The 23873-nt window shown below is 40.0% G+C and overlaps 2 protein-coding genes across 2 annotated transcripts in view; one reads left to right on the top strand and one right to left on the bottom strand.

Annotated features, from left to right (window-relative positions):
• LOC137997421 (uncharacterized) overlaps positions 1-12620 on the top strand; it is a 39958-nt gene extending 27338 nt beyond the window's left edge. The window contains exons 8-13 of the mRNA XM_068843395.1: positions 126-198; positions 2170-2658; positions 3608-5066; positions 6842-7100; positions 7994-8018; positions 10795-12620. Of these exons, the coding sequence (XP_068699496.1) occupies positions 126-198; positions 2170-2658; positions 3608-5066; positions 6842-7100; positions 7994-8018; positions 10795-11105 (2616 nt within the window). The 3' untranslated portion in view covers positions 11106-12620. The remainder of the gene's footprint in view (positions 1-125; positions 199-2169; positions 2659-3607; positions 5067-6841; positions 7101-7993; positions 8019-10794) is intronic.
• Positions 12621-18037: 5417 nt separating this feature from the next.
• LOC137994824 (uncharacterized) lies at positions 18038-21996 on the bottom strand. The gene is made up of 4 exons (XM_068840417.1): positions 21967-21996; positions 19253-19312; positions 19029-19118; positions 18038-18894 (listed from the first exon to the last, which is right to left on the bottom strand). Exons 1-4 carry the CDS (start codon positions 21994-21996, stop codon positions 18841-18843), a joined length of 234 nt encoding a protein of 77 aa, XP_068696518.1. The 3' UTR covers positions 18038-18840.
• Positions 21997-23873: the final 1877 nt, after the last annotated feature.

The following is a 23873-nucleotide window of genomic DNA, read 5'->3' as shown; positions in this document are numbered from 1 at the left end:
GGTATGGCTCATGTCGTCTATGCTCTTGAGGTCTTTGTTTGATTAAAAGGTGATCAGTTTTATGCAGACCATCTTGTGTAATCATTGTAGATTAGAATCATATTAAACTGCATTTTTTCTTTCAGTATTACATGAAACATATTGGTCCTTTGAAAACACCACTCACGGAGCCCGTGAAATTTGATAAAGAACAGAAAGGTATTGATCAGTTGCAAAAATAGAAACAATGCTGCTTGAAGTCTTCGCTTTTGAAGCTCGTTAAAGCTATTATTTTAACGTCAGTGATTTTGTTAAAATTGTTTTGCAAACTTAAAAATAAAACAGCAATTTCAAAATGTTGAAGACATGTTTCGGCAGAAAGTTCTTCCTTCTCCAGTCCAAGTGTTACATGGGAAGCAAATATAAATATAAATGTCTGATAAGTGATAATGAGTACAAATGTAACGTAAAAACGTATAAAGCGTGCAGACCACACGTTGAAGTTGTTGTTTCTGCTGAAACATGTCTGCTACATTTGAAATCGTGGTTTTATTTTAAGTTGGTGTGTCTCTCTTGCTCTCTATACCCTCCCAGTGCACGCGAAGCGAGCGAGCAGCAACATAATCAGAATTAAGACAAATCTACATGTGGAGTCTCGTTGATTTGGCTCTGAGTAATTTTTGCCATAATGTATTGTGCTTGCGACTAGAATGCACTGCGCAGCGACCAGAATGCACTGCGCAGCGACCAGAATGCATTGCTCCTTGAGCAGGAGTCACAAAATACGGTGATGAACGATTATTGACTTGTTAATCCTAAATGTTTTTAAGTCTTGCTTCCTGTGTTTTGGTTACGTCTCTGCTTTCAGGTGAGATCCCTCCCTTGCCAATTCGACCTATGAAAACGTACATATTGATTCTTTTATCGTAGTAAACATTTTATAGTTTTTGGGAGTTTAGGTAACTCTCGGGCATCTTTATCAGAAGGATGCTGGATATATATGAAGTGTACAATGTATGGCGATCATTTCAAGACCTCGCATTTTCTGCGCGGTTCAGATATGTGATTTCCGTACATTCTATACGTTTAAAAGCGTTCAGTTTTTGAAAACTCACATTTAAGTGTCCGTCTTCTCAACCTTTTCTTTCATTCATTCGTTCTCTTCTCTTGATTGGAAACAAACGAGCTCCTTGGTTGCACAGACAATACTTGTCCCAGTCCCTTTTCTCCACGAAGATACTTCCACTTTTTTACTGCTTTTATGATCCTTGCCAATGGCTGTTCATTTCAGTTACACTGAGTCATTTTTTTATGCATCTTGGGCAGTTTGTGTTTTGCTCGTCTTACAATGATTCTGAGATATTCTTCCTTCTTCCACCATATTCAAAACTGTTCTGGAACTCAGGAAACTCTTGGCAAATGTTCATGAAACTAACTGAACTATAAAAGGAAGCGCAAGGAAAATCGTTGCTATTCATTTATATGGGTGGTATTGAAGTATCTAAGCCTTTCATACTAGTTGTTTTTGTTTGTATCTGGCCTTTAAGAGGAAGCGGTTTTGACTGCTAATAAAGTGATATCAGCGATCTGTTGAAAGTCAGCTGAAACAGATGTGTTCTCTCACGTGGCGTAACATGCAGTAGTCTGCTTCTGGAATTTTTCGGAGTTTTGAACAACAAAATATTGGCTGATGACATGTTGATGTTTAGTGGAAATCGCCTTAAATAGACACAGACCTCATAACTGAGTCACGTTAATTAAGGTTGTTATGGCTATGTTTCTGTCTTGCCAAGGGACATTGCACATCATTTTTAGTAACATTTTTTAGTTGTAAATTGAAACATCGAGTTTGATGATTTAAGCTGCAGATAAATTGCGTAATGTCTATAAAGGCTATTTATACCCATATCGTTTGTAGATGAATGACATGGGCTGTTTATGTCCGAGCTAGATGAGTGTTAACTCATGAGTGAAGCCTGCGACCCTTGAGAGAGCTTTCTCATATGACAGCGTCTCCTCGCTTTGACCCATTCTTCTATATTCATTCGCTTAACTTCTGTCTCTGGTAGAATCAGCAGTAACTTGTACCTGTCCAAGGATTGTAGAGGTTTAATAACCAGGTATCGGGATAATTTGCTTTATTCTTTTCCTTAAATTAAACGTTGTATCCATTATTTGTCTTTTCCACAGGCCTTATTCCACCTAGTGTGTTAGCAAGAGGCAATAAAGCTAAGGCAGCATATAAGAGAGCGTTATCAATGGGCAGAACCTGTGATACTCGGGTGCGAATCATGTTGATTGGAGAGAATGGTGCTGGTAAAACAAGCCTCAAGAGGTCACTCAAAGGTGAGAAATTTAACAAACATGAACCCAGCACACAAGGTGTTGAGATGGATGCTCCCTTGTTGAAGACTGGAGTCGAAGCATGGAAGGAACATCAAGCTGATGAAACAAACACTGTGTTTGATCACAAGAGTGCACTGCTTGTGGCACGACAGCTCTCAGTGGAGACTCCTCCACAGCCCAGTTCTCCGGCTTTCACTGCAAACAAGAGCCCTCGGTCTAGCAGTGTTGATTGCAACGAAAATCCATTTCTCTTCATTCCACTTGTACCTGGAGCAAATGTCTCTTGCAACGGAGGTGTAAGCAATGGTGATGTATCCCCACAGCGCTCAAAAGGTAACTGTGATATGTTCTACCAATAACTTTGTTTAAACTGAGGCTTGATGTGAATCAAGTTTGCATAATCAAAGAACAGTTATTGGACTCTATATGCCAGATGAAGATGCTATTTTAATACATGGTACTCATTGTGTCTGTGAGCTTCAATGTTAGGAAAAGGTTAATCATGGACATTTTTCCTGTATATTTAAGAAAGAAAATTGGGGCTTCTGATTGGCTATGTATTACGATAACCAACGCAAGAGAAGACCGCAGGTAACTATGTTGCATTCATAGTGGAAGTCCTCCTAGCAATAGCCGCAAAGGGTTAATAGTTTGAAAACTTAATGAATTATTATATGGCCTTGAAATGCAGATGGATGACGTATTCCTTGATAGATCGTCACGTACAGTGTGTAATTTGCATCCAGGGTTTGAAGATGATTCCAGGGTTAGATGATATATTTTAGCAGATGAAGAGCCACCTTGTGGAAATGCTGAATAAAGCCATTATTATTATTATTATTATTATTATTATTATGACTCTGACCCATAAATGGTACATTTTTTACATTCTATTTAGGCATGGTCTTTTTTTCTTGGTTCATATTATACAATGTAGGTTTAGAGTTCGTGTGATTATGTGGTACGTGGTGAAGTCTCGTAACTGTGTATTTATAGTTCTTTTCACAAATGAGGCCTTCCCAGGGGTTTTGGGGAGCAAGGTAACATGGCTAATTTGAACAGGGGAACAAAGGAACAAAAACCATTTTAGGGATCAAAAAGCTGAGAACAAGGGAACACAAGTAAATTTTTAAAGGGAACAAGGAAGAAGGATCCTTCCCTCCCTCCCTCCCTCCCTCCCTCCCTCCCTCCCTCCCTCCCCCCCCCCCCACCCCCTCTGGGAGGCCCTCATGAATATGTGCAAAAAATAGTTACATGTATTATACATGTATATCCTTCGCAGGATTGAATGGGAGACGTTCACCTTTCCTTCAAGATGACGTTTTCAGCAATGATTCTGAGCTTTCGGATGATGTGCCACAACCAATTGCCAGTTTGGTGGAACGTATCCTCCTACAAGAGCACCCTCCAGTCGATGAAGAGGTGTGGCCGGCGATCTGGGACTTTGCTGGTCAATTTCTTTTTCATGCCATACATCCAATTTTTATGTCACAAGAAGCAGTGTATGTATTAGTGTTTGACCTGAGCAAAGACCTGTTCAAGAGGACAGAAAGCTGTGCATTACGTCCTGGTCATCCTGTGCAGCCTGGAGAACGATGCAATATGGTGTGCAGAAGTGAGTCTAGTCTTGATCACTTGATGAAATGGATGGACTTGGTTCATTCTTTTCAGAGTTCCCAGAGTGTGACTAGTTTTGGTGTTCCCCAACCACCAGTTATCCTTGTTGGAACGCATGCCGACAAAGTGGTTGATGATCCTTGGACATCTATGAATGCCGTTTTGAACAGTTTTCAGGGAAAGACATTTTCGTCTCATATTGTTGACGAGAAGTTTGTTGTAGACAACACCCGCTCTGGCCAACCTTTTCCACAAGAAGATCCAAATATCAAAAGATTGAGGCAAGAAATTGTTTCAGTGGCTTCTACATTGCCTCACATAAAACGCGAAATTCCTCTGCTATGGCTGCGAGTTGAGAAGGAACTTCATCGCTTGTCCAGGAAAGGAGTAAAGCATGTCACAAAAGCAGAGTTTATGGACATTGCCGATAAAATTTGTCACTTTGAGGTGCTAGAAGACGGTGATGAACTGTTGCACTTTTTGTGTGATTGTGGTGCCGTACTTTGTTTCAATGAAGCCAGTGGCTCTGACAGTTTGGTAATACTGGATCCACAATGGTTAACCAATGTCTTTCGTGACATCATATCTCTTGTGCACCACAAGAATGAGCCAATGGAAATCCGTCAGCAGCGTCAAAGTCTTGCTAAGGAAGGCATCTTGTCGGAAGAACTTGTCAGCTTTGCTTGTCAGACCCACGGCCTTGAAATTTCTAAGGAATCGCTTCTCGCTTTCATGGAAAAGTGTGACCTCGTTTGTCGTTGGGATGTTCCAAATAGCAAGCCAGTCTACTTTGTGCCATCCATGTTGACAGCTCAGCCAGAGCAAGAAATATCTGGTAAAAGTGCTTGTGGTTCGATTGCACCAGTTTTTGTCACCTTTAACACTGGCTATGTCCCTTACGGTTTATTTGCCAGATTTCTGGTGTTGTTTGGTCAATGGGCATCTCGTGAACATGCTGCAAAACCTCCCAGGCTTTTTGCAAATGTTGCTCGTTTTTTTATGGGCGAGAAAAGCGATTTCAGTTTGATGTTTGCCTCCTTCAAGACTCTGATTATGATTCATTTGGTCTATGATGGCAAAGAGAAAAGTAAAGAAACTGCTGCAGTTTGCAAGCAAATTTGCAGGTTTGTCTAATTGCAAACAAATGATTCGATTCATTTTTGCGGATAGCAAAGCTCATAGTGCCCCGCTATTTGTTTACTCCAGAATCCTATCAGTAACAATGCTCTATTACCATTTGGTTTCCTCTATGATGCATGACATTAACAATTACCGTGTCCCTTCTAATATTTCTATGCTCTTTACCCACTCCTAGAGGGTTCATCATAATTTCACAAGATTCTCAGCAGGGGGTAATCTGTCCGTTAAAGCCTCTACAAGTAACCAACTATTATTTTCTTTTGCTAGAATTGGTGTTAGAGTGAGGAATAGCATCCCAATGAAACTTCGTGTCAAAAATAGAACCCCATTAAAGCGTGAACTAAAAAATCGGCTGTTAAAACTAATGGAAATTGAGGAGATGAATGTTGATTTACGGTGCACGGAAATTTGCAAATATCTCTCGTCCGCTAGTTGAAGTTAAAGTAACTTTTCGATAAATCGGTGAGTGACGGGCCTGCTTGGGACTGAAAACAACCAAGTGGTCCTAGCATTGAACCTACAACCCTCCATGTACTGGAGTCAAACCTTACGGTGGTCGCCAGAGGAGGTTTCACGATCTTCGATTTCAAATGCTCTACTGTTGAGGTTTTTGAGATTGGTGGTAAATAGGCTATCCTCACATTTCATCTTGTTCGAGGAAAATTAAACATCCAGGTTTTTATCACTGCATGTATGCCACCATTTTGCAATTCAGTCCTAGCAGTGTGGCTGTATGTTCGGTGCAGTGGAGTACTGTAAACCAACACTCGCATGGACCATGCACAACTACCAGAATGGTTTGTGAAAAAGCCGTTGTCTTTTATGTTGTTCATCGTTGTAAAGTACAATAATCAATTGTTCGCGTTTGTCCACAAAGAAGCCTTGTTGTAATAGAGTTTCGACTGCAGACTTCCAGTCTTCGTCAGACGATAAGACACACTGATAAGATCGACTGGTCAAAGAAGAGAATGTATCGGAACTAAGAACAACACGACGCATGGAGGGCATTAATCCCACTTCTTATTCACTTCAATTGTCACCAGAAACTTGTTTAATGGCCTCGCTCCCTTGGTCTCTTGTGGCTCAGCAGTAAAGCATCGGAACTGAAATCGGAAGGTCGTAGGTTCAATTCTTGTGTCACCGTTGAACAGATACATCTCTTTCTTTCATTTACCGTGATTAACATTTACCATTTCCTTCACTATAATTGCGAGAATGCGCTATTCAGACAATTTCAGTTCTAGCCGTATAGCGGGACAATAGAACGTTTTCAACCAGCCTCTAGAGACACAAATAACAAGAGAGAAATGTACGACTTGTGGAAGACGAACAAAAGAAGCTAATGAGAGATCTTTTGTTTTCGTCCACCAGCATGGCGGCGATGACGTCACGTGAAAACCTCTTATTGTGGCATGAACGTAGTTTAATGGGCCTCATTCGCGCCGTGGCCATATTGGCCATAGACAATAGATTTTTTACCGCGAGCCTCGGGTTGAAATGTTTGGAAATGACTTTCGGTGCGCAAAAACAAAAGTTTTCAACCCCTCGGGACTCAACATGGCGGCCGTGTGATTAAGGCTTATAGCGTATCTCCCTTGAGTCTCCCATAGCCCAATGGTTGAACATCTGAATTGTGATTAAAAGGTCGTAAAATCATCGTCTCCTGCAAAGGAACACCTGGATTTGTTTAGCCTATCACCAAGTGACTATAGAAAAATGCATCTCTTCAATACCGAACTTGTTTCTCTTTCTGTTTCAGTCGCATTGAGGAAATCCTTTGTTATCTTCAAAAGCAGTGTCCATGGCTTCACTCCATGACGTGGCAACTAAGTGCTCGATGTGATCTGTGTCTAGGTGAACGTGAAGGCCCAAATGGTTGTTCATGGCATGGTGATTCCCCATGTGTTCACCCTGATTGTGCTCATTTTATTCCATTGGGTCCCGGCCCGTTACGTTGTGTTCACACCAGAAAGCATAATACCCGGCTCGATGAAGACAAGCTAAAACCCTGGATTAAGGTTTGACAAAAATGTGAACTACGCTTGCTGTAGTCGTTCCCGGATTTCGTATCTCGTTTTGGATCTTGCATGCGGGTTATAGAGCTAATGTCCTTGCATGTAACTGGACAATTTTAACAATTGTCTCTTATAGACAATTGAAAAATGAGCCCAACAAATTGACCTGATCCCAAAGCTGAGTTGGTAGAGCATTGCCGCACCGGCATCACAGAGGTCATGGGTTCGAATCCCTTCCGAGCCACCTGAAATTTTCATATGTCTATGAGAGACAATTGCTTAAAATGTCCAGTTAAGTGCAAAGATCACTTCTACATTTCGAATTATTTGTACAAAATATTTCTGCAATAGGACATTTGCATGATGACGCCATATGACTACAAGTACCAGAATCCTTCAGGTTTAGCTTGTCTCATGTTAATTACAACTATTGTTATTTTTACCCCACTGGGAATACAAAGTTTAAATATGAAAAGAAAAACAAACTGAATTGTGGTAGTTGTAGTCAAATGACGCCATCGTGCAAATTGCCTATTAAGGTCTTCATTCTGCCTGAGAATATGGAGATTGAAAAAAATTCAGAGCATTCAAAGATGTTTTGTGTGACTGGATTGTAGACCTCAAAGTGTCCCCAAATTGAGAGCTTATTTGGACTACCATTTCTCGTAAAGATATTTCAGCTAACTTCGTAAGAAATGGTCTTCTTTGTTTGTGTAAACTAGTTGTAATTGCGGTGGGTATTTTGGTGAAATAAACTCGAATGGCAAGACGTAAAATGTTTACACAACATGTCAAGGTTTCTTCTGCAAAGCCCCTTGATTGACTTATGTGCAGTGATGGGCTGGGTTAAAGTGGCGATGCATATGTTAAAGGTATTCCTCTTTTTGCTTCCTCAGCATATGTCTGGCAATCACTACCCAGGTTAGTTAATCATTTCATGAGGTTGATTGTTGATTTGCTTGCCTTTTTGTAAATCAGTGTATTGAGCCCAAAACGAAATTAGGTTCTTATACACGCAGGATAAGTTGAAATAATCCAATAAACTGATCGGGAAATTCGACTCAGCTACGAGTAAACTTAAACGGGCATCAAACGAATGAAAGAGGTATGAAAAAGTTCCGTTTCCTATATCATTTTGGCGGGGACGATATTGTGCATCCATTTCACCATCTCCCTTACCCCGGGCTACATATATTAAGCATACGCGTTTTGGAGACGCGGACGGCAACCGGAAGTGAGGTGTGTTCCCTTTTTAACTTGTCTTCAAACAACCACATTTATAGTGCTAAGTATCGTTTCCCTATTAGAGATGATTAGTGCGAAAATGTGGGAGATACCACTGTCCTGTCACGCGAAATGTTCTCTTCCGGCTGCCTAAGTTCCCTGTTGCAGCAATGCGCAGGCCTTGCAAGCTCATAAATAGTCTATGGACACCTTCCAAACTGAAAAAAAACTTACACATCAGCCTACAACGCATCAGCCAATAACAGATAACTATATTAACTTCCATCAAAACAAACCAAGGCACCGAGGAAACGCCGAGTGATCAATGCAGAATTTAAAGCTAAATTTGTAATGGCTGCTACTCAGCCGGGTACGACTGGTTATGTGTCTTCCGAGAATTTGTTTAAACCATCGAAAAGAAACTTACGGACAAATTCTAGCTGATATTTGCAGAGCGGTTGGAATAGAAGTTGTCGAAAACAACAGCCAATTTTCAGAACTTGTAAGCAATCGTGCGCTCGTAAAATACGAAATTCAGAAACATAACTCGTACAGAGTTCGATAGGTAGTAAGGCCGTTTAATGCACATCTCCACCAAAGCTGACCATGAAACCATTCCAGAGGTTTTAGTTTAAAACTAGCGACGATTTCAGTGCGACTTGCTGGCTATTTCTTGGTGCAGAGTGGTTGACGAAATGGATCGTACTAAATCTCCTGGAAATTACAGGTAAACCTCCTCGCAAGTTTGATAATCCACACTGTCCACAGTACGTTTTTGGTCAAATCGTCACGAAATCGTAGATGAAATAGCAAGTAAAAGTGCTTAAAAAATCGCATGACTGTACAAAGGAGCTGCTTTCTTCTCACAAGAAGAGAAGATTTAGCAGGCTGCATAATTGTCTTCATCTTGTCTCAATCCATGATATAGGACTCAAGCTTACATTAGGCTGCCCTGCGAGTAGAGTCTCTTTCGATCTTCCTAGATAAGTCGGGAAGCTACTTTCCTCTTCCCGACTTATCTAGGAAGATCGAAAGAGACTCTGCTTCCAGGGTAACATTAGGCAAGGTAAGCAGAGAATTTGGCGAATTTCCTTGATCCTGAAACATGTAGATTCTGATAGTTCGCGGGCATTTTCTTAATTCATCATGTGTAAATGAAGTGTCTTTTGCAAGCGAACGAAAAGCTTACTTCAGTCCAGTCCAAACTTTTCATCGACAGTGAGCGCTGCCAAAGTTTTCTTAAATAACGATCGAATCTTTTGCTTTTAGTGAATTACGGAAACGCTTAATTGTCCATAGCGGCTTCATCTGGCATGTTAAATAATACTGAATTTCCCTTGATGGATATCGTCCAGGCAGTCCAGATTTTCATTTAAATCCCTTGCTGTCATTCCCATAGAATTTACCTCAACCACTTGATCGCGTATGGTGCTTTGAAATGAAGAAATCACGACTCGAGAATCCTGTTCTCGTTTTATTTTATTTCGCACTCCGCACATCATGACAAACATCTCAAAAATTAATCTTTTTCCGAATCCTGTTGGCAAAACGGCCATTACATCTATACAGTTAAAGAGATGCGCATTGACAGTTCTTGTTCCCTTTTTAATGTAAAACCCGAGACCCAATTCGCTCAGCTTCGACACACGATTCAAAACCTTCCACATCTTCCACCATTGTCTTTGTCACGCTAGAACCAACAAGAAATATTTTGCTCTAGAATTTGTCACATGTCAATCATTGTGACTATGCCGCACCAATCAGAAGCCCCCGTGCGTGTGGGCGAACGGGTTTTTCAAAAATAGGGGGTCTTCTTGCAAGCGTACCCTCAGTCTCTTGCATCAACTTACGCGCGACCAGTTTGCGGAAAATCGTTTCAAAGCTCTCCTGTCGAACAGAAATACTTGCTACGCAGGCTATTTATTTTGTCTTTAGTTGCTTATATCTCAAAAACGAACTCGGTGACCAACATTTTTCATTTCTGAAAGTAATCAGAAGGGCAAGATGAAACTTCTGCAAAGTTTAAAAAAAATTATGTGTAGAGGATCCAGAGCCACCTGTGATATTTTAAGGTGGCTCTGAATCTGGTGGACAGAATTTATTTAAACTTTGCCAAAAGTTTCATTGTGGCCTTCTAATCACTTTTCAGCAATAAAAAAGGGGGGTCACCCAGTTCGTTTTTGAGATACGGGCAATTTAATCCAAAATATAGGGTATTTTTGCAGGGTTTCACCTTTGCCAAGGTAACTTATTACATCACAATAATGATCACATCTTGTTTGGAAATAATCGATTGTTTCATATGGTACCGTAACATTGCTGTTACGTGATACAGTGTTGAAGCGTCATTCGATCTAAAGAGTGTCTTTTAAGTGTTGAAACCCTTTCGAGCCTCCTTAAGGTAGTCCTTTTGGGGACTCTGTACACAAGGGACTGCGAATCATTGTTTTTTTGCGTTTCATTTGCTTTGCAGACCTCCTGTCTTATAAGCCAGGCCTGGTGTCACGTGATGATCTACTGTTTTTGGCACGTGACCTGGGCTTACAGTGGAAACAATTATGTCGTATTCTGTTGGGTGATGCCGGGTTGGTGCATATTGATCATGACCAGAGGACGCTGTATGACAAGTCTTTCGTCACACTGAGTCGATGGGCCGAGTCTCGGGGATCACAGGCTACCTACTCTGCCTTAGGGATGGCTCTAATGCATGAGGATCTCCAGGCAGAAGATCTCTGTAAACAGTACTGTTTGGCAACTAAGGGCGTACTGGAAAGCAGCATTTAAGAACTGCGGTTAAGTGACTGGCTCTCCGGAGACAAATATAACCAGTGCAAAGTGTGGTTTGTAGCGTAAGCATACGCCCAAAATGTGTGGACAAACTGTTCAGGGTGTACTAGAAGGGAAAGTAAACTGGTCTTGAAGGTTAAGGGATTGCAGCCATAGTTTAATTTATTAAAATGAGGGCGCATTTGCGACAATAATTGACACAAACAGTGCCTGACGGGAGTACCTTCAAAGTGAATTGAAGAACGAAAACGAAGGAAACGTTATCCACGTTGAGCCTGAGGAGTTCTGAAAGCGTTCAGTGAAAGAAAAGATATCTTACCTCTTAAGAGTATATGCCGTAAACGTAATTGGTACTTACTACACTCTTTCCTACTTGATTTTCATGTGAAGGCCCTGACATACAAAGAGGGATCTTTTATTATTTAGTAAAACAAATGAAGCTGTTTGCTTTACCTCTGTTTAAGATTTCAAGCAATGTTTGCGAGTATCCTAAAAAGCTAAGAGTACTTTGGTAGTATATTTTTAAATTCAGCTCTTTTTGGTTTGAAAAGAACAGAGAAATCATAGGGAACTGATAATTTGTCATCCTAAATATGAACATTTTTAGCTTTCTTGAAAACTGAATTTCTGCCTTAAAAAATTTTCTGTTTTGTATTACATTTCACGTAACAAGAGTCCGACATCTATTTACCCTCCAATTCAGATAACACCAGTCAAGGTGAAGCCATGGCGTACCGTTACGGATAAAATTATCAAAAACGCGTTCAATACAATTAAACACGTACAAATAAATTAGTAAACAAAGAGTTGATGGAACAGACAGTTTCGTAGAGTTTTATCTAGTTGTATGCTGCAATCAAGGGAGCGATAATACAGCTCCGGAGATTAAATTGTGGCTCCTCTAATTCTTGCTGCAGAGAAACAGCAATGCTTTTAAAACTGGCACTGTCATGCCAAGTTTGCTTTTTAGGTCAAAATGGTTAAAATCTAAATTAGTACTTGAGCTCACACGTGCAATATTCCTGACAACCCACTGACAAGATATGAAAGATAATTATGGCACAAAGGGCTATTCGTTTTTGTGTGGGATTTCCCCACACTTTGTCAGGACCAGCGATATTTCTTTATTTGTATACGAGAGCCAAGCGTTTGTCACGTGGTCTCTATTAGGAAGAGAGAGGACCCTGGGAATGAGATGAGTGTTTGTGTGTGGCGGCGATTAGGCCTGGTTTTCACTAGCGACGCAAGCATAAGCACAAGCAATAGACGCAAGCGCATTTACTTGTTGTTCATTAGTGTCTATTGGTCTGACAAAAGGCGCTAATGAACAACAAGCTACTGAGTTTGCGTATGCTTCTTGTGCTTATGCTAGCGTCGCCAGTGAAAACCAGGCTTTACTCTTCTCGGCTGTTATAATTTGTCAAGGTAAGGAGAAGTCGTATTAACGAAGAAAAGTGGAGTGAAGTACTTGTAAACACTTTGAAATAAATTTGAGTTTTTGTTACTGTCACACAAAACGAGTTAAGTTTGAAAATACCGTCACTTGCAACTACCTGTCCACACGCGTGACAAAAACATGTTCTGCCGGCCAATCAAAATTCAACGTTTTGACACACAAACTTCAAAGTTTACCCGCCCACTTGGGAACGTTTTGGCGCCAGTTACGCAAATGATCGTACCTGATTTATTTGCCGTTTGGCAAGACATGGCGTTTACGATAAATAAACTAGGTAGGAATTTCAAGCGAGGTGTTCAAAACTGCAAAAGACAAAATGCCCGAACGCGTTGCTGTTTTTGCTTCCGGTGAAGTGTTTGTGGAGTGGCGCCAAAACGTTCCAAAGTGGGCGGGTAAGCTTTGAAGTTTGATTGTCAAAACTCTGAATTTTGACTGGCAGGCAGAACATGTTTTTGTCAAGCGTGTGGACAGGTAGTTGCAAGCGGTATGTTACTTAGTAAGTTTACAACCCTTCAACTTACATTTATTGTGTCCTTTCACTGAGGAAAGGAACAATCGTACAATATTCCACTTCTCGGACAGAATTGTCTGCAATTGCACATTGAAAGTATGTCATTAATTGCGTCGATACTATGAAATTGCGCAGAAAATACAATTCTGGTAAATAGTGTCGCGCAACGCAGTCTGCAATTGTGTCGGAAGAAAATTTATACTTGAATGATTTCATTACTTTCAACTCCCGTTTATTGCTACCAACAACCGAAGTTTCACAGACACACATAACATAATGACAAAGTCCAGTATTATCCTGTAGATTTACGATAAGCAATTTGAGGTTCCCTCTTTTAGCTACGATTTGTTGATACATTGCGTGATGGCGCCAGTTTCTGTAGATTGCTAGATTGCCGAATACCCGGCCCACCAAATGTCCTACTTAAAAAAGCTGCTACCGCGGTCCCGCAGTCGTGTTTAACAATGCTGCTTCCGCGTCCATTACATATCTTACTTAAAAAAAACTGCCACCGCAGTCCGCATGGGACAGAAAATGATATTCATATCAACAACTCTGTTGCGAAACCGGGTATTCTGCAATCGCTCCTTGAGGTTAACTATCAATAGAGTTATTTCAGTAGAGTTATGACTTGAAGTTAGAATTAACGACTTTCAAAATTCTGAATTCAAGATTTTGGAAGTCCAAAATCTTGAATTCAGGATTTTGGCAGTCCAAAATCGCGAATTCAGGATTTTGGAAACTAAACTCTAACTCTACGACATAACTCTATGAAAATAACTCTAAGAATAGCTGTCCCCTCGTTCCTTAGCTTTCATTTTGCTGTTCCGTTAACTACACTTCACGAGACCGTGTGAAGAAGAAAGGATTCCTTTACTGATTAAGCCTAAGAGCGCGTTTCAGTGATTAGGCCTAAGAGTACGAAGAAATCCGTTTGCTTTTGTTGAAGAAGCATGATAATGGAAGGAGCCTAAGTACCCTGAAATGGAGAGTTAAGAAGTATGGCTTCAGGAGACGGCGACCAGACTACGACATAACTGATTAGAGTGCAATGTGAGGTGCTAAGTATCTACCCCATATGAACCATGTGAGCGTTAGCCCTACTGATGGAAATGGGCCCACACAAGGACAGAGAAAAACTCTGACCAGGGTGGGAAATGAACACGTGCTCTACCTCTGCTCTACCAACTGAGCTACAAGGTCAATTGTACAACACCTAGCTGTAGACCGTTCTTCCGGGTGACTTGTCCTAGACTGACAGGTGCAATTCGCACAGTACCAAAAGAAAACCAGCTTTTCAGTCCAATATAGTTGTGTCAATTTTCTTTCCTGTCACAAATGATACTTGAACTTTTGCCATTAACCTATCACTGACAAAAAGTTGTTGTAAACATTGGCACATTGGCATACATGGAAGGTCGATGTACGGACGGACGGTCGGATTATAACGTCATAGCTAAAACCAAATTTCTCGAATCGATGGGTTACCATATTTTCTTAACCATGGTGCTCCGCTATGATGGACCTCCAAGGCGAACCAAAGGGCCTATCTATGGGAGAGCTGTCTGTCATTCCCAAATCGATTTCTGTATTGGTAAGTTGACGTATCAGAGACAGGAGCCCATAAGTACTTATGGGCTCCTGTCAGAGATCAGCGCGAAAAGAAGCACTGAACTACATTCAGGCCCGTTCCAAACGTCGCTCCAGTTATGTGTCGAACCTAACTGTTGAGTTAAGCACGGCAGAAGAGCGGCGTTGGAATCAACTTGGTTCGTCAGGTTAGGTTTACAGCGGCAAACAACATTAAGTTCGGGAAATTATGTCGCATTATGCGACCAGGGAGCGACGGTTGATACATATGGCGTTCTGGTATGTGCCGAACGAAACGCATAAACTAAGAAAATTCTTACCCAAGCACTTAGCTGATCGTTAGCTTGGTGAGACCCACAGCTACGACGTATGAATCAGTCATTAGAGACCTTTAGCAACGAACTTTGCGGGCAATACCGCGAACCTCGAAAAATCACGTGATCTTGTTCTTGCCGTCACGTTTGCAGTCTGCGGTTCGAGTTTCAACTTCGAGACACCGTTCTTGCGGTAAGTGATTTACGGCAGCGTTTTATAGCCAGAGATCAATCAGACCTCCCGTTTGACCATATCAGTCATGTTGTTACATCTGTTTGCTATCTATTGGGAACAATTTTGAAGATCAAATATAAGTTTTGGGAGAATTTGAGCTGTTTGATTTGAGAGCAATTGTAGCAATGAAAAATCCAAGATGGCGGCGCCGATGTGCGTAACAGGAACGGCTTGCTAAAGTTCAAAATGGAGCTAACCTCTAACGGCAAACGACTAACCGCAAACTGCGGTCTCCAGTTTGCGGTATATTTCGAAAACTCCGGTGCTAAAGGTCTCTATTGCTCCGAAGTCGCTCTAAGTCGAACTTTATTGAGTTAGGTTCGGCACATGACTGGAGCAGCGTTTGGAATGGGCCTCATTAAAAAGTTTTAAAAGTCCAACAAAGAGTATGTTCAGTCTCTCACTAATCCTTGAGGCAGGTCGGTTCCTCTTGATGCATATTTATGTATAACGTCGATTTTTTTACAAAAAATATATATATTTAGAAGCAAAACTGTTATGTTTAGACTGAATGGTTTAGGTTTTTTTGGTCCTTTGCAGATTGTTAGAGTTTCATACGTCGCTGTTATACTATCCTTGTCAAGGTAAATTCAACTCCTTAGCGTGAAGACTCGGCTTTGAATAAAATACATTGAGAAAGAACAGAGGAGGAAACCGGACGTTAATTGGAGATTATTTAAACACATTCTACCTCTACATATTCACATTCACATTCTATTCTACATTCATTTCTAATATTGGGGTCACCATGGACGATAAGATTAACTTCGAGAAACAGGTGGCATCATCTGTAATTCCCTTTTATCATATAAGAAACATTGCTTGCATTAGAAGATTCCTCTGAGGAAAGCACAAAGGCCCTTGTCCATGCATTTGTTACACGCTGGTTGGATAACTGCAACTCGCTTCTCTATGACTTGCCGAAGAATCAGACGTGTACTTAGAGATCTTCATTGGATGGCTCCCAGTGGAACAGCGAATTATTTGTAAAATTTTACTTTTTACCTTCAAAGCTCTAAACGGTTTAGCTCCTACTTATTTGAGTGACTTGGTTAAGTTTTATGTCCCTGAACGTAATCTCAGGTCAACTTCTCAGAAACTGTTAGCAGTACCTTTTTCTAAGACGAAATCATATGGTGACAGAGCTTTTTCCATTTGCGCACCAAAGCTATGGAATGAGTAGTAGTAGTAGTAGTAGTAGTAGTAGTAGTAGTAGTAGTAGTAGTAGTAGTAGTAGTAGTAGTAGTAGTAGTAGTAGTAGTAGTAGTAGCAGTAGCAGTAGCAGTAGCAGTAGCAGTAGCAGTAGCAGTAGCAGTAGCAGTAGCAGTAGCAGGTAGTGGTAGTGGTGGTAGTAGTGGTAGTAGTAGTAGTAGTAGTAGTAGCAGCAGCAGCAGTAGCAGTAGCAGTAGCAGTAGTCTCAACAAGTAAAGCTAATTTTTTTCTGGTAACTACTACTACTACTACTACTACTACTACTACTACTACTACATTTCAGAAATGAGTGTTGGATCATTACACCTCGCTAGAGGTTTTTTTTTCCTTTTCTTTATTTGTTTTTTGACGTCTACAATTTCTTAAAGTACAATTTACAACAAAAAACGTACAAATTAAGTACACTGTACAATAATAAGTCTGGTACCATAACAGTATTCCTGTATACGTTCAGGACAAATACAACCGTTACAATCAAACAGTTTAACAAAACTAAAAGACATGCTATTTACAAGGTAATTTTTGTAAAATTAAAATGTTGAAACCAAACATTTTCGGCTGTTTGCCATCATCAGGGTTAAAAATGACCGTCCGCACGCATCCATGCATATATATCTTATGTAATTCCCGCTGGGAAAAGTTTGGAAACATAAGAAATAACTTGTTTGTTCAGACTGGGACGGAGTTGTTGGATCATTAGCCCCTCGACGATCCTACGTTTATGGAATGTTTGTGCTGAAGAGAGAACGCACCAAGTGAAAAAATGTGATGGGTTTTCACGCAGGTGTTTTGCAGGTTCAGAGGTGTGAGCAGGGAGGGAAATGATGAGATTTTGGACAAAATCCAAGTGAAACTATTATTCCTTAATCTCACGATTATACGATTAATTTTGATTAGCAATTAGTATCATGAGTGACAAATTACGTTCGTAAGACGTCATGCATGGGGGTCACGGTAGGAAAAGTTGCCATGGCAACATTGTAATTTCACATGTGAAATTCTAAATTAAGGTGGCTCAAACCAGTTTCAACACTTTTAAGGGACCTTGTTATTAGAAGGATTCACACTACAACACTCTATCACGTAACAGCAATGTTATGGTACCATATGAAACACCATTTATTGCTGAACAAGATGCAGTCATTTTTTGTGACGTAACAAGTTACCATGGTAACGGGAAAGCCTTGTAAAAACACCCCATATTTTGGCTTTAGTTTCTATTATCTGAAAAACGAACTCGGCGACCCCAATTTTTTATTGCACAAAAATGATCAGCACGCGAAGATGAAACTCTCTGCGTGGAGCGGATTCAGAGCTATCTTAAATTTTGAATTCTTTAAGGTGGCGCTGAATCCGCTCCGCAGAATTCTTTTAAACTTTGCAGAAAGTCTCATTCTACCATGTTGATTACATTTCAAAAATAAAATATGGGGTCACTGAGTTCGTTTTCGAGATATGAGCAGCTAAAAATATGCGGTGTTTTTGCAGAGCTTTCCTGTAGCCATAGTAACGTTTTACGTCACAGAAATGACCAAATCTTTTTCGGCAATAATTGGTCATTGACATTGCTATTAAGTGATAAAGTGTTGTCGTGTTAATCCTTCTATATGAGAAAGTTTTTTTCAAGTGTTGAAACTGGTTTGAGACACTTTAACACTGAAATTTCGTGCCAAAATTAAGCAGTAATTGGTCACCCATGTTAACAGTGGCATCCTCGTCTCGAAAAGGCGATGGCTAGCGCAGGGCAGGATCTTGTATGACTGTGTAGCCCGATAGTGGAGTGGCAGTCTCTGTTGCAGGTGGCGCAGAGGTGCCTTATGGAATCGAGCGCAGAGATTGCGCGTTCTTTCCTCGCCGCTCTCTTGCGTGTAGCCTGGACTCTAGCGTGCGCTTCCGCCTCTGACGTGAAATAAAGACAAAAAGACGAAAGAGAAATATCTTACAAAACCTTTCTTAACTAAGGCAGCGTTTGCACGTACGCCGGTGTCATTTGTAAACGCAAACCGCATCGTTTTCGATGTGTGTCTGTTTGCACGGCACCGATCGAGACCAGTTCGGCAGTTACAGTCTTAAGAGTTTTCAAACTAAACTAAGGACTTCTTTATATAAGAAATCATACGGTTAGTTTTTAGGAATTCATCGGCACAGATACATGTATACATATATTGCTTAATTATAATCAATTTTATATGTATTTTCTTGTAAATATGTAATTGTAATTCTTTGTCAAAAGCGCCTTCGAATTTTATATTTGAGCGCTATATGAGTGAAGTTATGATAATAGTGATAATTATCATTATTATTATCATTATCATTATCATTATCATTGTTATTATTATTAATTTGTGCACTTATTTGAACCTAGTTGAGAAGTAGAAATATCATGATGCAACCTGTTCCGACGGAGAGGCCATTTAGTCCGGCAGCGACAGCATGACGGCAAAATATGAAATGATAATACCCACAATCTGGAAAACAAGAGAGTGAAGAACAATGAGGTTATCGCAGAATAAAAGTTTAACCATTTCATTGTCATTACTTTTATTCGTAGATTTCTATTTTAAAAATTGTTTTGGACAGAATCAAATTATACAGAGAGTACCGTAACAAAAAGAGATTTTGTGATGACGATGAATCCTCCGATGGAGAGTCCCAATGGTTGGCCTTGCAGGTGCATCAAAAACATTAGCAACTGAAAGACAAATTTAGTAAACAATGTCTCTTACTAGACATTCTGAAATAAATCGTTTCAACCATGAACTACAAACATGAAAATTTTTCCTCGGATTAAACGCTCAGTAAGATTTCATTGAAAATAATTTTTACCTTTCCTTCGTCTTCTGTTGCAACATGAATTGTTTGCGCAATCTTTTGAATGGCGTGAACCTGAAAGCAGTCCAGAAAAGGAAGTCACCTTGTGTTTTCAACAGTTTTCGAATTTTGATTTATTCCTGGTGTCACTAAAACGCACTGGGCTTTTTATGTCTTTATTTTTTCCGTAGTTGTCCTTAATTCTCTCTCTGACAATAATATTTATGATCTATTGGCCAATGAAAATGGTGATCCGGGACGTCAGTACAACAGCGAAAGCAGAGCTCGTCAAAAAACAAACGAAAAGTGCAAGGTGGGGTTGATTGCACCTGTTCTGCAAAAGAAGAGTAACTCACTCATACGACTGACATGGGCCCCGTTTATTCAAAGCCCGATTAAGGTAATCATGGATTACTGATTTTCCTTCACCATAAAGGCCAAAATTTAAGCCACGGTTTTGTATTTTATCGTAGATTAGTGTTAATCTGTGTCTTTGGAACAACCTGACCCTGATGGCCAAAAGCCACGACAGTTGCTCCAGGCAGAGTAGTTTGGAGAGAAACGAGTTCTCTCTGTATTACCCACAAAAACGAAAAATAAGTATCATTTAATCCAAAATAAGACACAAACAGGGGTGACGAGCATTATAATTGAACAAACGCATTGTTTGAAATTATTTCACTAAACCTTCGTATGCTTCGACATTAACATCTTCAGCAGTGACCGTTAAATACAAATGTGAACTTTTTATATGTAACGTAAGTAACTAATTAATGGTTAAGGAAATTAATGTGACAAATATGGTAAATAGAAGGAGAAAATAACTGACTAATGCTAGTGAGTAAAGATACAGCTTTTCGCTGCTTACACATTCATTTATAGGGTCGGCTTTAAATCTCTAATCATAAGTTTTTCTTTTATTTTACATTGTATGTCAGAAAGAACTTTTGGTGAAATGTCAAAATAAAAAATGTCAATTAAGCTAAGATGGCCAAAGAAAAAGAGTGTTTATAACTATAGTCTGTCGTTGTTATGTGTCTTAAAAATCACTTGCAATCATACACTTTTAATTATACGCACAAAATGATTATAATAATAATCTTTATTTGACCATCTTAAAAGAAATGTACAATGGAATTAGAGACTATAATAAAAATGGTAATAAGAAAATTTAACTCTCAAATGGGTGCTTAGTTATGTTGTAATGCTCTTGATGAGAAGCTGTTGTGTCTATTTGTCCCAGAAATAGGGACTAATTTCCAACAATTTGTACTTGAGTTATAGTCACAATTTCTGGTATCTGCAGCTCTGTTGTGTAGGGGGTGGCTGTTATCATTGCTAATCTTATTCAGTTCTTCAGTAGTACCTTTCTTTCTTTTCGACTCGAGGGATGGTAAACTGTCTGGTGAGAGACCAAGAAGTCTTAAGCACCTATTCTGGGTACTCTCCACCTCATCTTTTAAGTATGAAGGAATTTCTCCCCACACAGTGGCACCATAATCCAAGATGGGTCTTATTAGGGTGGTATAGATACTAAGGTCAACTTCTCTAGGTAATCGTGCTCTTCTGCAATCTCGTACGTAGAATAACCGCTTCGCAGATTTCTTGCTAATGTTCTCAACATGTGCGTTTCATTTAAGATCATCTTCGAACCAAACTCCTAACAGGTTGAAATGATTAACTCTCTCAATAGTAGTTGATCCGATTTAGAGCAGTGGGGGTTCTGAAGTTTGACGAAAGTTGATCCATATGTCTTAAGTCTTCTTTGAGTTTATTGTCATCTTGTTATCGTCCGCCCATGCGCACACAGAGTCCAGTACTCTGCATATCGCTGATGTCACGCACGATGTACGCGCTGATGTACGCCGGAGAAGATGGTGCAATCGTCGGCGTACTTATATGTACTTACGTTGGTTTCAATGTTGTTTTCAAGATCGCCAGTATAGATGTTAAAAAGGATCGCTGAAATGACAGATCCCTGAGGGACACAAGCCGTTCCTCTCCGTGTCCTACTTGCTGGGTTCTACCTTCCAGAAAGCTCTCTAACCATAACCAAAGATATTTGTCAATGTTCCTTAGTGCAAGCTTCTCCAAGAGAATCTTGTGGTTTACTTAATCAAATGCTTTCCTGAAGTAGATAAAGAGTGGACACCTTTCCTGCCGGATTTTAAGTTGTCTGTGGCGTCAAACCAATCTTGGGAAGTTGTAGTAAGTGCAGACACAGTAGAGCGACCATTTGTAAATGCGTGTTGTTTGTCCCTTGCCTTTAAAGCAGTGTTTTTAAGCTTTAGCTGTAGCTTCTCAAGGATCTTTGCTAGATAAGGAAGTACTGACATTTGTCTGAAGTCGCTATCAATGTCTTTAGGTGGGCGCACTTTAGGTATAGAACTAACAAGTGCATGCTTAAGCTTGTAAGTTGATGGATATTTGCATTGAGTAATACTGCTGACTATGATTATGTTTTTATTCATTCATTAACCGGCACACCCATGTTCAAGAAAAATTTCCAAAATCCTGTATATTTTATAAGCTCCCGCAAAGATCTGAAACAAGAAATTTAAATTTCATTACAATTCAGTTATCGCGGTATAATTCAAGGTTTCGTTAACGCTCTCTCAGTTATCTATTTACGCAATGCATGAGGAACTACTTCAAAATTCAAAGATAGCACGGACAAAACAGTCCGACTCCACTTCAGTGGCTAATAGATTGGGCTTCTTCAGTCTTACCTTTTCGTTAACTCTCGATCCAGAGGTCATAATTGCTGCTAAAATAGCCAATGACATCGTGAGCCAAAACAAATTGATTGCAATATCTGCTAGTACCAGTGGTTGACTCAAGTCTGCATGTGCCATTTGGTAAAAGGTAAAGCAAATGACTGGGATATAAAACCCTACAGCCTCAAAAAGAAGAGCAGAGAACAGATTGTCCGCCATCTCGACAATTTCACACAAAGCGAGATGCTCTTTTCTTAAGTTTGCTACGTTGAGAGACGAGTTTGAATGTGAGGACAACATTCGTTTGTTCAAATCATCAAAAAGAGCTTCAATCAGCGTACACGTGATAAAAAAGAAAGGAAACACAAACCAGACACCAACACCATATGCCAAAAAGATTAGAAAGATTATCCTGAATCCTTGCCATCTCTTCCATGGTTCAAACATCACAACATTTATCTCAAGAAATACGTCTGACATGATCTCTGCCGCAATCGCAGATAGGGAGACAAATGAAAATATATTCACATACATCTTTGCTTTTAAAGCGACGTTTTTCAGTTTGTCACTTTCGATGTTAATGGTGACAGCTCTGCGCAGGAAATGCTCGAAACGGGACTTTCTAGTGGACGTCAAGGGAAAGACGATCAGACAGGTTGTGCCCATAAGAGCCACCATGAGAGTCCAAGATACGAACATAATAAGGAAATATATCTCACTTCCATATAAAATGCTCACCACTGACATAACAAAGCTAATCCACAAGCTGCAAACCACTGCAAAGCAGTAAAAACGGACACTGCGACAATGTCTTTGTGGGCGTGACTGAGTTGTTTCGTGCAAATTGTCGAATGATGTGTGTCCAAAATATGACCCGAACAACATCATTATTATAAGTAGTGGTCTGTATGCTTCTTCAATAACTTTGAGACGCTTCTTCTCTGCGTTATCGCCATTTCCACTGGGTGCAAGAAACGAACTATCATTCGCCACTTGCTGCTCTGAAACCAGTCCACGGTCCCGGTCCTCTTCCTGCATCCTTGGCACAACTCGAGACATTTCAGCGAACAGTACACAGTTGTTGATCGAAGCCCTCAAAAGTCAGAGTCTCCATGAGATTTGTTGACTAAGATTGAAAAGTATGATTAATCATTAATGAAAGCTTTCCCGTGTTTGGAGTGTTTTCAAAACAAACATCTCTTTTTTACAGAAATTAATCTGTCAGTGGCACGTTTCAAATTGCCTTGATATAACATACTATTCGGTTTCGCATTCTGAACAAGCTAAACAAAATGTAACCATGCACGGACATAGAGAGGTAAATCGACAGGTTTATGAGAGAGATACCGGCCGTCCAAATGTGACATCAGTCTGAGATTTCCAAGTGATTTTATTTCCAAAAAATATTGGGAGAAGAAGAGCGGTATTTTATGGTGGAAACCCCACGGGATTACAAATTGCAACTCGATTGAACTGAATTCCAAATGACTTTCCCAACATAAATTTTTTGTTCGAGGAAAGAGTAATTTCCTCACCTCTCGTCAATGCAATTATCTCGGAGCTTTTGTACTCAATGTTTTTTTCCTAATGATTTTACAATTCCGCCGAAAACGTTATGATTAGACTCCATCGAGTAATAAATTATTGATCTCGACCACTGAGTTTGTAAGTAAACTTTCTTGAATTGGTCTGAATACGATGCGAAGTTTATAAGATGAAAGTTGGGAAGGACAAAGACCGCAGGGATGAAGAACATGTCAAAAATCCACTGTAGGAGAATTAAAGTATTCCGACAATGCTTTCATCTCCAAACAATGGACTAGTTAAGAAAATCTGCCTTGGAAAACAATAAGCGTCTTCAAAGAAAGAAAAGGGTGTGGAATATTTATTCAGTAAACACAAAATATAAAGAGAACATC

Source organism: Montipora foliosa, chromosome 3 (assembly GCF_036669935.1).
Source record: "Montipora foliosa isolate CH-2021 chromosome 3, ASM3666993v2, whole genome shotgun sequence".
NCBI lineage: Eukaryota > Metazoa > Cnidaria > Anthozoa > Scleractinia > Acroporidae > Montipora > Montipora foliosa.
Note: the sequence above shows the minus strand (reverse complement) of the source record. Positions and strands in the feature narration are given on the sequence as shown.

Excerpts from the sequence above, each read along its gene's own strand:
- LOC137994824 (XM_068840417.1), bottom strand. The coding sequence starts at position 21,996 with ATGACCTCTGGATCGAGAGTTAACGAAAAG. Across the intron at positions 19,119-19,252 it reads CAACAGAAGACGAAGGAAAG|TTGCTAATGTTTTTGATGCA; the intron begins GTAAAAATTATT and ends TTTGTCTTTCAG. Across the intron at positions 18,895-19,028 it reads CAAAATCTCTTTTTGTTACG|ATTGTGGGTATTATCATTTC; the intron begins GTACTCTCTGTA and ends CTTGTTTTCCAG.